Below are 15,173 nucleotides of genomic sequence, written 5' to 3'. Positions count from 1 at the left end.
TCCATCTTTTTTTCTATTACGTTGGATATCTTAAAGGTATTATTTTGAGAATGTTTTTTTATTTATTAAATTAAATGTTTTGTTTTTTAGTCTCTTAAAGTTTCTGAAAATTTAAGTCTCGTAATCATTGCATCTTTTTTTTTCTATTGCGTTGGGTGTCTTAAAGGTGTGAATGTATTATTTTGAAAATGTTTTTTTGTGAATTTGTTTCATTCTTGTTTCCCCTCTGTTCGTTTCTATTACGTTTTTTAGTCTCTTAAAGTCTCTGAAAATTTAAGTCTCGTAATTATTCCATCTTTTTTTCTATTACGTTGGATATCTTAAAGGTATTATTTTGAGAATTTAGTCTCTTAAAGTCTCTGAAAATTTAAGTCTCGTAATTATTCCATCTTTTTTTCTATTACGTTGGATATCTTAAAGGTATTATTTTGAGAATGTTTTTTTATTTATTAAATTAAATGTTTTGTTTTTTAGTCTCTTAAAGTCTCTGAAAATTTAAGTCTCGTAATCATTGCATCTTTTTTTCTATTACGTTGGATATCTTAAAGGTATTATTTTGAGAATGTTTTTTATGTATTAAATTAAATGTATTATAATGTATAATACATAATGTAATAAATGTATTATTTTGGGAATTTTTTTTTATGAATTTGTTTCATTCTCGTTTCTCCTGTTTTTTCCTGGCCATAGATCCTTACGGGAGTACCCATAGTGTAGTTTTTTTGTATTGTGTATTTATTGAGTAGAAGAATTGATTGATTGATTAATTGGATGTTGATCTGGAGTACTTTTTTATTGTTCCTAGTGAAAAACAAGCCTTTGTATCAAATTCAGAGCTCTATTAAGTATGAGGACCCTGCCATTTCTATCAACACCCCACCCCCTTGCTAGTTTTAATTCTCTTTTGTGCAATGATGCTTCGACAATCATATTTATCGTGAGAATTTGTGGTCCTTGGAAAATGATATTGGAAATAGGACATCTAGGACAATAGGAATTGGAAATAGGAAATAGAAACGTCAGAAATGAACTTTTGGGTCATGGTACTCCCTGTTTTCAAGTACGTTCTTGGAATAAATCTTCTTTAGGGTTTTAGAATTCAATAATGTTCTGTTTTGTTCTTCTTCGTTTCTGTTTGTTTTTTCTTCTTCGTTTCTTTTCCCTTTACTCCGTCTTGTCATGTTTATGATTGATGAGTTTTCAATAAATAATAATAATAGTAATAATAATATCAGGACTGGATCACCTCTTAGACTTGACCAATAACATACTTTAAGCAGTGTAATTCTGGACTGTTTGTATCTTTTATATTGATTGTCTACATTACGGATTTGAGAAAATTGGCACTTTATAATAGAGGCTAAGGAGCGAAACTTTGAATAGTTTAGAATGGAGGAAGAGCATGCACAGTTGTATCAGTCTTAGGCTACTTGCTGCTGTAGTGGCTGTTAGTAGTAGTAGTAATGGCAGTATTAGCTCTTGTATAGTTCTATTAATAGTAGCAGTGTTACTGCTGAAAAACAATTTAAAAGTTTGTTTTAATTTTAATATAAAAAGAACAGTTATTATAGTTTTAGGCATTGCTTTAACGAACAGTGGTAATAAGTGCTTCTATCATTTCCTATTCAAATTGAAGAAAGTATGATATTTTCTCTCATTAACAATTATTGAAAGCTGAGTTGCCTCGTTTTTTTTTACAGTTATTTAAGAATGACTCCTGAATCACTAAGGCCGTTAATTTTTTTAACGACCGTATTTGAAGTGTTTTTTTAGCAACAAAAAAGACGACAGTAAAATAAATTGACGTTTTCTGCCATTTTGTGCCACAAAACATCAATTTTTTCCCCAAAGAAATCAAAATGCGAGATGCAACAACTTCTAACAAATGAATTTTTCTTATGTCTAAAACATAAACCTAAGGTTTTAATTCCACTGACTTGAAAAGCTAAGTCTGTCACCGTTACCCCAATTCTAAGATAGGCAATCGGTTTTGCATGGTTATAAACCCTAAACCGAAGGTGTTGATTCCCTCCCCCTCTCCCCTATATTGAAAAAAGGAAGATAATTTAAGGGGTTAAAGCTAACATCACAACCGCAAGTGATGTTTAATGGCTGATTTGAAAGCTACTACTCACATCTACGTGTTTCTTCATACCGTATTATAAATTCGTCTTAATAGCTTTGTCGTCAAGAGCCATATGACACCAAAATTGGCACTCTTTGATGCCATTTTGAAGTTTTAAGACTGGGGAGCATAACAAAATTATGATTGTATTCTCCGTTGTTGAAACCCCTTAATCGAAGATCTACACATCCCCTCCCACTCTTTTGTAGAATTCCCCTGCCAGTCCTATTATTTTATTTGTTTTTATAAAAATCGTTGAGTTTTTAATCCACAAACTCTGTGAGATACCGGTGATAGTATCTCCCTTGGACTCTTCATCTATGTGACACACCTGCACATATGTCGTGGGGAAGTTTTTTTTTTTTTTTGGTTGAGGATGACAGGAAACCCAGCAGTTCCAAAAAAAATACATAAGAAACTAATTCTGTTTATGTCAGAATTGAAAATTACAACACATCCTAGGCAAACATTCTAAACATTTGACCAATCCCTGTCGCCGTCTGAGCAGAGAAATACAAGAGGAAAAAGAATAGTATCCTAGTTCCTGGAAATTGCGACATCTAAAACAGCCATCTCCTTACTAAAACTCGCAGCATCAAAAGAAAAAAAATGGGAAAAAAGTTTTGACACCCCACAATAAAGGCTGGATAGACCTTTAAGCATACTCAGTAGGACTACCCGAAAAAAATAACCATCAGTTTCAAGGAGAAATTAGCGATCAGTTTCTAAGTACAAGAACCAGGTACAAACGTTTGCTGCATGCATGGCCATGCTGCAGCATAGCCATGCATGCAGTTGTTAGTTGTTGCATGCAGTTGTTAGTTGTTGCATGCATGCACTTGCAGTTGTTAAGTTGTTAAGGCAAAGTAGTCATTCTGAAGCCGCCTATTTTTAATCAACACTGAAATCCCTATTAATTTTTATTTAAATAGTTAATTCAAAAAAAAGGGAGCTTAATTTTTTCCAGACCATTAAGAATTATTATTTTGTTATTAATCTGTCAAAACCTGAGAGCGAAATAATCCTTCTGCTCGAAAACTTATTCGAGGAAAAAGGCGACTAAACATTACGAACGCTTCATTGTCTACCTAATAAATTTCTATCAGCTTAATTTTTTCTTTCGCCGGTAATGAGTGAAAACAAATAAGTGGGATGGGATAACTTTGCTCATAGGATAGCTTTCTTCTCAGAAAAAGGGCTTATATGTCAATTAGGATAAAATTGAATTTTCTGCTACTAAGCAACAGAGCCTCAAATTGACCATTTGAAAGAACGGGAAAAATCATGCTACAGGGCAAAAGATCTCCAAAAGTTTGGTTTCTTACGGAACAGGATAATTTCGCTCTCAGGTCACGCTGTATTTTTAAGAAATAATAAACGAAATGAGCAAATTAAAATCTGTGACTAGGATTCACATCCAAAATCTGTGACTGGGATTCACATAGAAGCGCAACTAATTTTTTCTATAAGCACAGAGGTCACATGCTGTGCACAGTAGACTTATACTTACCGAAAAAGCATACATATAAAGCTCATACGACAAACTCAGAAGTCAGCAGTAGGTGTTTGAAAAGTGAAGAGGGTTATTCATAGAAGGAGGGATTAGAAGAAATAATGGGGACAAATCGGTGACCCCTTGATATCAGTACATTTTTATATTCTACAGTTTTTACATTTTTACAGTTTTTACATTTTACAGTTTTTACATTTACAGTTTTTACATTTTTACAGTATACATTTATGTGAAAAATATTGAGCGCTTCTCCCCTTAAAAAAATAGAAAAACTCGAAAAGAAAACAAAAAATTGCGAATAATTTTAACCTACTTAATCAAATGACAATCAGTCGTTTCAGAGGTTAAAAATAAATTAACATAAAAATTAGAAAATAAAGTTAACGGATCTTGAAAAGAAAATTCAGCCAAAACTTGGTTCAACTTGAATATATGGAGAGTTTAAGGCCCTTTACTACCTGCTCGTGTTAACTAATGAAGTTAAACTTACCTGACTTTTAACAAGAGGTTCTCTATATTTTTGTTCTAAGTTAATAGGAACAGGTTCAAGATCTGGTATAAGTACTTCGCTGGATATTCTCTCTGATATAGTGATGCCAGAGTTATGGACAGGAATGGTGAGACATGGGGGGAGGATTTCAGGTACAGGAATATTATTTCGTCTCAAAACGACAAGGTGCATTGCAACCAGGAATTCTTCAAGGGATAGTGCACCGTCTCTGGTTACATCAGACAATTCCCTAAGTAAAATATTAATTTATGAAAGAGAAATGGTAGACAAGAACAAAAAAAACAAATGGTGTTTTTTTTCATATGGCCATATAACCCGGATAAAGAATAAATATATTTGACAAAGCACCAAGTTCTGTAAAAAAAAAAAAAAATTCTTGGAGCCATTCAAAACCAACTAAGTTAACTATTTTAGATTGTACGACCAAAAAGTAACGTTTGTACCCTGATTAATTTTAAAGTCTTGGCGTTATATTTTTAGTAAATAAAATGCTATCTAGCAACAAAGCACAAGAATTAAATAAGAGGCGGGGCGTTCTGAATTTTATTTATGCTATACTTTTTAGCAGTTAAATTTGCATTAGTGGTAATACAGAGAGGATATGAGGGTATAAGGAGGACAAAGAGGTTTATACGAACAGGTATCTCAGATTTTTTTTTTTTCCGGGGTCCCTCTAGCCCGACAATTTTCAAAAAAGATGAGTCAAAAGAACTCAGATGCACTTTTTCAAAAGTTCTTTAAAAAGCAGAATCTTTACCTAATTATGCAAGAAAATGGGCAGTGATAACTAACACTTCCTTTAGTATTGTAATTCATTATGGTTTCCAAAAAGAATTTTTTTATATATGTATTTGAGCTACAAGACAAAGCTCTGTTATTTCTGTCTGAATATCCAGGATCTAAAAAATGATGCTATTTTTCTATTTGAAGATATACTCGACAATTTTGAATGGTTAATGAAAGTGGCCTACCAATGCAACACTTTATTGGTTTTAAATATCTAATACTTATAGTAAATTACTTATAGTAAAGAGCCATAAGGTTTCAATATGCTCCTATTATTGGCATGCCCCTTTTTAAGAGTCAAAAGTCACTGGAGAGTAGCCAACACCCTCCCATTACCCTTTTTCTCCCAAAGATATCTGATAAGAATCTTGGGATTGGCTTTTTTTTTCAAAACAGTCAAAAGTTCAAAAAACTATATCTCCAAGATTGATATACCCCCTCCCCATAATTCCTAGGGCAAGGGCTGTAAGTTATACAAGTTGCATATTGAAAGAAACTATCAAAAGAAACTATATGCATCCAATACTAGATTCAAATTGTGTCGAAAATACATTAAGGGTCAATCACGGAAAAAAATTGAAATTCAGCTATTAGTGAAAAATGCATACAAAGAAAAGAATATACATAAGAGAGAGAGAGAGAGAGAGAGAGAGAGAGAGAGAGAGAGAGGGAGGGAGGGAGGGAGGGAGGGAGAGAGAGAGAGAGAGAGAGAGAGAGAGAGAGAGAGGGGGGAGTGACTTACCAGTTAGAAAGAATTGCAAATAATTTTAACGTACTTAATCAAATGACTATCAGTCGTTGCAGAAGTTGAAAATAAATTAACGTAAAAATTAGAATATAAAGTTAAATACACATTGGTTATGCTAAAATAACACCATATTAGGGTAAATACAATAGTGTAAGTTAATGTAAGTTTTGTGATAAGTTATAAATGTAATGAGTTCAAGTTTAGTGATATTTATTCAGTTTTTTCTAGTTAGCCTAAAATGGTTTGAAGATGGTAGATCCGTTAATCACTTTTTTTGCCCAACCTAACAATTAGAAACAATAATTAATGGTGTTTAAAAGACTAGCTGTTTGCCCAATTGACATTTTTTTTTAAAGTTACCAGTATTTTCCATCTTAGAAAAGATTTAAGATATTCCAGCAATCTTGGAGCACTGCTTCGGGTGGCTGTTAACCATAAAAAAAGCTTTAGCCAGTTGGTTTGCTTTAAGGGCTAGAAAGAGCAAGCGTTTTCTTCCCAAGTTTAAAACCGTACACATGTGAGTTATAAGCTGGACTTTTCACAAAAAAATGTAGTTTATTCTTGGCAAATTCCTTTAAATTTATTCAACATGGAGGCCCAAGGAAGACAGTTTGCTTAACCAGGCCATAAAGTAAGTGATTTTGTAGGTGACTTAACAAATCTTGTACTGAACATATTGCAATATTCTGAGAAACTTTCACAAAAATAAAAGTCAGCCCAAAAGCACTCAAAATTAGCGTTAACCTAGAATGGAATATTAGCTCGAAAGCAAACTAGGGTAAAATACTCGTATCTAGCGTTTTACGACTTGATGCCCTTTTAAGTCTGTCCAGTCCTATAATATTTAATGCCCTTTCCACTCTGTCCAGCCCTTTGCAATTTGATACCCTTCACATCCTCCAAGTCCTTTACGGCTCAAACTGATAAGTTTCAGCTACCACAGAAAAAAAAAATAATCAGACCATGCATACATGACAACATTGATTCTGATATAATTTTATATATATAATTAACTATAAAATTATATTAAATTAATCTTATATAATTAGCTCATAATAAAATCCAATTATAGGTTCTGTTAAGTTTAAGGTTCAATTATAGGTTCTGTTAAGATGACATTCCAGACACATTGCAATCCTCCTCTACAAGCAAAATTGTCCAAATTGGCCTTTTAATAGGTTTCAACATTTATATTTAGCGCAGAAATAGACAAACACAAATAATCAGACAGTCAACAGGGAGCTACGCTCGAAGTGACGTCTACCTATTATGTATAAAAAAATCAACCGCCAAAAACTACAAAATAACACAAACAATGGAAAAAACATAACTTCAAAACATACTTAGGGCAGCAAAGGAACAAAGGGGAAAAGGAAGTTACCCAGTCGCGGCAAATACACAAAGCTATGCTACATAAATATTAAAGTATAAGATGGCCCCGAAATCAATGATAAATAATATGTTCACTTTTTCTTGAAAAAAAATCAGCTTTGTAGCTAAAGAGTACTTTCAAGTCAATTTGTTCATCTCCTACTTCAATATTTACTTTTAATCACTACTGTGGTTACTCAAATTATTCAGTCGATCTTTTTTTCCTCTATTTTCAAACTCGGTTGCTTTATACTTCACTTCTTTTCTATTTTTGTTTCTGCTATTTTTTTGTCATTTAGAAGCATCTTTAACAATTGGGGCTTTGATCTTTTTGCCAAATTGCCTTTTGAAACAATGGTGTTGCAGTGTTGACTGTCTGACAGAAGAATGCAAACAAATATTAAAAATGAGTCAAAAGCATGCATAAAATATGGCTTTAAAGCTTTGATTTGCTTTCTACATGTTTATTTGTATTTATATTGTTTTATTCATTTTTCTAGGCTAATAGTTAGGATTCCCCCTCTCCTGTAATCATTATTATTATTTTTCATACACATATATTGTTACCCCTCGAGGTTGGTAGTTTTTCCCTATATATGTCTTTAGACCATTTATTGTTCATACACATACTGATTTTAGATATGTTATCTTGAGCTCTTTGCTCAGACGCTGTCTGATATTAATTTAATTATTTATTTATTTCATAATCAGAATACAGAAATAAATGAAAGTCAATGCAAATAGTCTATGAAAGCCTTCTGCACTCTCCACTGAGGTAAGGACGGGGAAGGGGGTAAATTGTAACTTCGACATTTTTACATAGTACCTACTGGTTTATCGCAGCCAAATAATAAATAGGCATGGTTGCAAGATTTTCTTGGAGCGTACTACCCGAAATGGCAAAAAGTAATATCTAAAATTGGGGTAATCTTTACCCATTACTTTTTTTCTGCTAAATTTTTTTCCAAATATTTCTTTCTCGACCGGGCTAGTTTTTTTCTTTATTTCATAAGCCAAATTTAGTTTTTACTACCCAGCTCAAAAAATATGGGTAACTTACAAGAGTGGGAACTGGCGCTAGTGTCGACAAAAAAAATCAACACTATCTAGCGTTTGGCGATACTAGGCATTTTTTCAGCGTAATAATATGAACAATTAATTCAATTTGTGTAGCTGGCCAAATTAATGCAGTAATAAGTGTCTGATCTCAGTTCCTGACTGGAAAAGGACTACAAAGCTTGAAAAAAGGCAGTGTCACCAAACGCTAGATGGTACTGATGTTTTTTTTTGGCCGACATGAGCTTCAGTTTCCACTCTTACTCTTTCCACTCTTACTCATACTCTTTGACCCAACTGGCAGAAACAAACCCAACATTGCAAAAGACAGTAAACAGGCATTACATACCATATTCTTGATAGTTCAGAGACTGGTAGTTTCGACTTGGCAAAAAATTCCTTTGCCTTAAGGCCCGGCAGCAGTTGTGATCCATCTGATTGCAAATGCTTAAATCTTTCAATATAATACGCGCGCTGATCTGGCCGAATTGCGTATACGGATTCAATTTCCTCTTCTAAAAATGACACATTAATGTAAACAAACCATGCACATACATAGCTCCATCCGAGAATCCAAAAAGACCGATTCTTAGAAAAATACCCATAAAATACAAAATCTAGACACTGCAGCTTTTCTTAGAAAACAAACGCTTGTTTGGACTCGATGGCCGGCGTTTACCCGGAAAATACCCCCCCCCCCCCGGTAAATGCACCCCAGAAAATATCCCCCCCCCCCTGGAAAATAAGGATTTCCAAATTTGAGAATTTTATTTTAGTTTTTTTCCGTAGGGGGAAGGAATTTTGGTACTTGTGTATTATGCGCCACTCACTCAAGTTTACGCTGTGTAAAACTCGATAGCAAACCGGTTTCTTCGTTAGTTTATTTCAGCTTAGCGTGAGACAAGATAAAGACAAGCGACAGAATATATGGGAAATATATAATTTGGGCTATATATTTGCTCATAAGGGGGGGGGGGTGCAATATTTGGACAGATTGAAGTCAAAAAACAATTCCTTCTAGGTATGACCACTAAAAAATTACAGAAGAATAGCGAGGTAGCTGGAAATTTTGACCGATTTTCCAAGTATTAGGTACTATTATTCGATTAATGTAATGTTTCATTTAAGTGTTTGATGATGATCGCTGATCAAAGTTTATGCTATTTGTACCTTTCATTTATGTTATTTTACTGTGTTCATGGGCGTATAGTTTGGCTTTAAAATACACTTCTCTATCTATTTATCTAATATACTGAATAATTGTACCAAACACATTTTGCATGCAGACCCGCCAAACTTTTCCAATTATTAGGTACTATTATTCGGTTAATGTAGTGTTTCATTTAAGTGTTTTATGATGATCGTTGATCAAAGTTTATGTTATTTGTGCCTTTCATTTATGTTATTTTACCATGTTCCTGGCCGTATAGTTTGGCTTTAAAATACACTTCTCTATCTACATAAATAATATGCAGAATAATTGTACCAAACACATTTTGCATGCAGACCCGCCAAACTTTTCCAATTATTAGGTACTATTATTCGGTTAATTTAGTGTTTCATTTAAGTGTTTTATGATGATCGTTGATCAAAGTTTATGTTATTTGTGCCTTTCATTTATGTTATTTTACCATGTTCCTGGCCGTATAGTTTGGCTTTAAAATACACTTCTCTATCTACATAAATAATATGCAGAATAATTTTACCAAACACATTTTGCATGCAGACCCGCTATACTTTACCCCCCCCCCCTAAAATACAAAACTATAGCCCAAATTTATTTCTAAAGTACGGAAAAAATTAACGAAAAAACTGGCGTGTTCTAGAATTTTAGTACAAAAATTCGTTCCCCCAACGGAAATAAAAAAAAATAAAACACAAATAAAATTCTCAAATTTGAAAGCCTTAATTTCCAAGGGGGGATATTTTCCGGGGGGGGGGGAACGCCTAGAACCACTCCAAATAGGGGGATACAGAGGAATTCTCTCCCATTCTAGATTAGTCACAAAGACCTTTTCAATAAGAACAATTATCTGGTAGGCCTATACCCCGACCTATAGGACTGAACTTAGGTTCATTATACCTTCAGAATAATTAAGCATATTTCTTTCTCAAGTAAACATTGCAGCAATTTAAAAACAATCAAAATATCTAGTCTATCCGATTTAGCTTGATGGTAACTAAAAGACTAAAGATCTAAAACTAATGATCTTATAAATTATAGATACCGAATAACGCTATTTTATGCGATCTCCATGAATTTTTTCTTTTCGGGTAGAATCAAACTAGAATATAGCCAATATGTTCTTTATATTTATGTGGCTTATAGGCAATACCCATGCCCATATGAAAAAAAAAAGCTAGTGGTACTCATCTAAGAGTCATATTGGTATTCTATATGCCAACTTTACAAAAGGTACTCCTGTTAGCGTCAACATGAACTCCCGTTATATATCTAAAATACGACCACACTCATCCTTCGTGTTCAGATAACGAATTTTAATTTAATCCCCAAAAAATTGCAAAATTAAGACGGGTTACATGGGGAGAATTTTCCAGGATTTCTATACAAAATTTGTGTTATTTGTTTTACTTCTCGTTGTTGATCCCATTGTACATGTGGAGACACTTTGAGGGAATTCTCAGGGTGAAGTTTTCAGCGGAGTTAGATTTCTCTGGGATCTTTATGGGGGGATTTTACATGAAAAAAAAAAAAAAATACAAAAAAAAAATCCATATTATTTGCTTTATTTGCTACATCATAAAGGTCTGACAAGCTTTTGTGACATGTGGGTGGTATCCTCGACATCCCAAGTCTAGTGGCCAAAACGGCTCCCTTAAGCGCCATCCGCAATGACATTTTACTAATACTGAGACCTAACTAGTGCTAATTTGAGCCAATGGAATTTTTCATAGAATTTTTTGATTGGCTGGAAAATCCTGATACGCTTAAATTAGCGCTAGCTAAAACTCGATATCAATAGAATCTCTTTGTGAATGGGGCATTACGACTCCCCACAAGTTCCGACTCTAAAAACTTCAAGGAGTAATCTCACTTTAATCAACTGCATCAAAGGTTTATGGTTTCTTGATTAAATGTTGCCCGTTTTATTTCTGATACATTGAAATTCCAAAAACCAGACCCACAAGCATATGCCTTGGATAATAGACTTCAACTACGAGCCAACACAGATGAGGCTACACACTAGGCAGGTATTCCAGAGATTACTAGATTAAATCGCACTCAGAATATGTTCTGTTGATAAATTTTCAATATAATTACATCAAGTTACCAATAGTTACCAAGACATGTATGGGAAGGAGGAGGGGATTCATTCCCACAACCTAGGTCTATGAATAGCTTGGGCAATGCTTTACAGATGAAGTATGACAGACTCCTAAAGTTTTGCTTGTTGGTGCGGCAAAAAGAAGAGCAGGACGTCCCCAATAGGGTAGACGATAGAGCAAGGGTAGACGGAGGAGCATGGGTAGACGACAGAGCAAGGGTAGACGAAAGGGCAAGGGTAGACGACAGAGCAAGGGTAGACGACAGAGCAAGGGTAAAACGACAGAGCAATGGTAGACGAAAGAGCAAGGGTAGACGACAGAGCAAGAGTAGACGACACAGCAAGGGTATACGACAGAGAAAGGGTAGACGACAGAGAAAGGGTAGACGACAGAGCAAGGGTAGACGAAAGAGCAAGGGTAGACGACAGAGCAAGGGTAGACTGCAGAGCAAGGGTAGACGACAGAGCAAAGGTAGACGACAGAGCAAGGGTGGACGACAGAGCAGGGTGGATTAGGAGCATGCATAAATAACTGAAATCGATGATTTAGTGCTGTGATGAGCTGAAGAAGTAATACCAAAGAGAGGCCAAGATTTGGAGGGAGGGGAACAACTGAAAAAAAAAACACTGAATGTAGGTAATATATATGAAAGTATAAAAAATTACAGTGGAAAGTGAAGATTTCGAAGGAGGACGCATTGCTCAGAATGCCTCTCAAAAACGAACGGGGCTCTCATAAAAAAAAAAACTTATAGCAATGGTTTGGAGTCAAAGAATGGTATACTGACGAAATAAAATAAAATCAAATACCTTCTGCTGGACTTGATGAAGCTGTTCCGCTATTATTACTAGAAGAAGCAGAAGATCCACTACGAGAGGGCTCCGAATGCCTATCAGATGATTCCTCTTCAGTACCCAGCAATTGTCGGTGTTCATCGCTCACTAGAAGTAGAAACTGAATATCTAAATGTTATTTAATAAGTTTCATACTACTGGTGTGGAAATTATACTTCTTAACCACAATCTTAATAAACTTCAATTGGATACAAACAGTTTATAGAATAAAAAATAAGAAAGGAAAAAACACAGAATTAAAAGTGTACGTCAAGCTCAGAACTTTTAAATAAAGAAGTTGTCCAACGACCACTCACCCCGCAAATTGTTTTCTTTTAGGGAAATGCAACGAGGTAGTAGCGAGGTCTGCCACTAATTCATGAACAACAGATAACTAGACAAGTTTTTAAATCACAAAAGCAATGCCATGTATACCTGTACCCAATGCTATATCCCATGGGGATCTTTGTTCAGGGGGACCAAAAAAACCCTAAACAACGAATCAAAATATGTCTATATGCATTTTTGTTATGTTTTTACGAATCGAACACCAATTTCGGGGGAGGGCCAAACTCGGGAATTACCCCCCTCCATGGATACGGCCTTGCCTGTACATGTACGACTTTTAAGAGCTATAATTCCTATAAAGATTTCAACAAGTCAAATGTGTAATATTGAAGGCGGATTCGTTTAAATCGGTTTTCACTCTGATTGATTGAAACTCAGACATGGGCAGCAGCTCTTGCAACTCAGATTGTAACTAAGCAGAACAAGAACAGTGCTTAAAAAATAAAAGTGAAAGCCACAAAAACTCTGTAAAGAGACTGGAGCTGCACTTTTACCAAAGTAAATTACTAGCAAGCCAATATTTACTAGACTAAAAGATGTAGCTGATTAAGTTCTAGGAGAAGAAAAGTGTGGTTTTTTGGCACATAGGAGAGTGTGTTGACCTGGTCTTCCTGCTTATATTAATAATTGAGAAGTGCTAAATTATCAAACCACTTTAGTCCCGAGCTTATAAAGAATGGCCATTTGACTCAGCTGATCGAAAAGCTTTATTGAAAGTCTTATCCTTGTTTTATTGGTAAGTTAGTCGTTGGTTTAGCATGGAATCAGGGGTGAGTTGTGTCCTTTCCTTATTTATATGGATTATTTTGATGATGCTGTTTTAGGGGATAAAGCAAAGGCTATGGGAGAACAGGGTATCAAATGGGAAGGCAAAACTCGACTGGACTTAGGTTGTGAAGATAAATCGAGTGTGCTAGATAAGAATATTAGCGAAATGAATCAACCTTTAGGGGCTTTTGAGGGTTCAGGGTGCGCGAAAAGTTTTGAAAATTAATTTTATGAAGATTAAGTCACATAAATTAGGAATAAACGAGGATGAAGAGCTTGTGCTAAGCAACGAATAGATCGACCGAGTGGACAGCTTCACTGATATGGTTAGCATTACTAGTAAAAATAATGAATGCAGTAAAAAATAAGAACGCGATCAGGGGGGGTCTAGGATTCCTCTCTAAAATCCCCGATTTCCCCTAGATTTTTGGGAACTTCTTAGTCAAATTATTAAATCGAACTTACGTTTATAATACCTCCCCCTCCGAAAAACAATTCTGCGTACGTGTCTGTGCAAAAGTAGAATAGCCAAGGCACAGAGTGCTTTTCACAAGTAAAAAAAGTCTGGAAGAAAAGAAACACAAGTCTCCATACTAACACTGGAATGCTATAAACCATGGTAACGGCAGTCGTCTAAATATCGCCCAGAAAAGCTAGTTCTTCAAATATTGAAGAAATATATATTAGATCTTTCCCAGAGAATTGTCTAAACACAGCTTCAGATGCTCGTTTGAATTACCGTACATCAAACAATATACGGAACGAAAAATATGCTTCAAAGTGATTTTTACAACTATAATGAAAGAAAGATTAGAATGATTGGGTCACGTTTCGCAGATGGAAGGTTGCCAAAAATTATGATTAACAATTCAAAGGCAGGTCATGGGAGGAAGTTAAGGGTGAAGACCTGAATAAATTGAGGTGGACGATAAGCGTAAAAACTGTGGTGGCCTCATGCAGCTTGGTCAGGTGATGACTCGTCATTTGCTAAAGTCGTTTATTTTATCATTTGTAATTTCAGTAATTGATTTGTCATCATATTGTTAGTCATTATTTGTTATTTACGATATAATTATATTAATCATTTATTTATAGATGTCATTTATTTCAATTTGCTTTTCTACAAAGTTGACTGGTAAGTCAGACTTTTCTCAAATTGCTGGTTATTTCAAGCACCTTTAAGGCATATGTTCTTGCTGGAATAAGAGATTTTACGATAAGCTTGGAGCAGTAACTTGCACCAAAAGAACAAAATATTATTAAAGCAAAGAGTCTATTTTTGAAACCAATTCCAAATGAATAAAAGCTGTTTTTACATGACAAGTACCTTGGACATTGATAATCAATTTTACGGCTTAAACGGAATCGAGAAAACCTCTAGCTGTTTAATTCCCCCCCCCCCCACACGCCAAAAGAAAATTCAGAAATATTAAACAAAAAGCCATTTTCTCAACTTTGAAATCCCCCTAAGGGATGAGAGGGATTCAACCCTCTAAGGGTTGAAAGGACATGCACCTGTATTAGACTTGTTTTTTGGCAACTTCTTCTCTACTCTAGTTACTATTCGACGATTTATCTCATGATTAACTCCTCTGACGGGAGGCAATGTTTGACCAAACCCCCCTCCAAAAGAGGTGTAAAAACGGTGTTTTTTATTTATTTTTTGATTCGCTGATTATTGAAACAGCTATGGAATAGAATACCTTTAGAATCAGAATTTCATCCTGAATCCAAGTAATCTTAATTCAAGTAACCTTGAATTAAGACTGATTAACAGTTCGTGAATCTACAGTGTCTCGTCGGAATAAATGTCGGAAAAAAGCAGC

General features: G+C 34.8%; 1 protein-coding gene across 2 annotated transcripts in view; it reads right to left on the bottom strand.

Moving 5' to 3' along the window:
* The window catches only part of Reps (RALBP1 associated Eps domain containing), a 101,331-nt gene that overhangs the window by 52,167 nt on the left and 33,991 nt on the right, over positions 1–15,173 (bottom strand). For both annotated transcript variants that reach the window (XM_089090590.1, XM_089090591.1), the window contains exons 4-6: positions 12,208–12,339; positions 8,460–8,625; positions 4,129–4,378 (exon numbers count right to left, since the gene is read on the bottom strand). In XM_089090590.1, coding sequence (XP_088946716.1) covers positions 4,129–4,378; positions 8,460–8,625; positions 12,208–12,339 — 548 coding nt within the window. The remainder of the gene's footprint in view (positions 1–4,128; positions 4,379–8,459; positions 8,626–12,207; positions 12,340–15,173) is intronic.

This window comes from Artemia sp. Qi Xiang Cuo, chromosome 6, assembly GCF_049724085.1.
Source record: "Artemia sp. Qi Xiang Cuo chromosome 6, ASM4972408v1, whole genome shotgun sequence".
Classification (NCBI taxonomy): Eukaryota; Metazoa; Arthropoda; class Branchiopoda; order Anostraca; family Artemiidae; genus Artemia; species Artemia sp. Qi Xiang Cuo.
The sequence above is the reverse complement of the archived record's forward strand: the minus strand, read 5'-3'. Positions and strand labels throughout refer to the sequence as shown.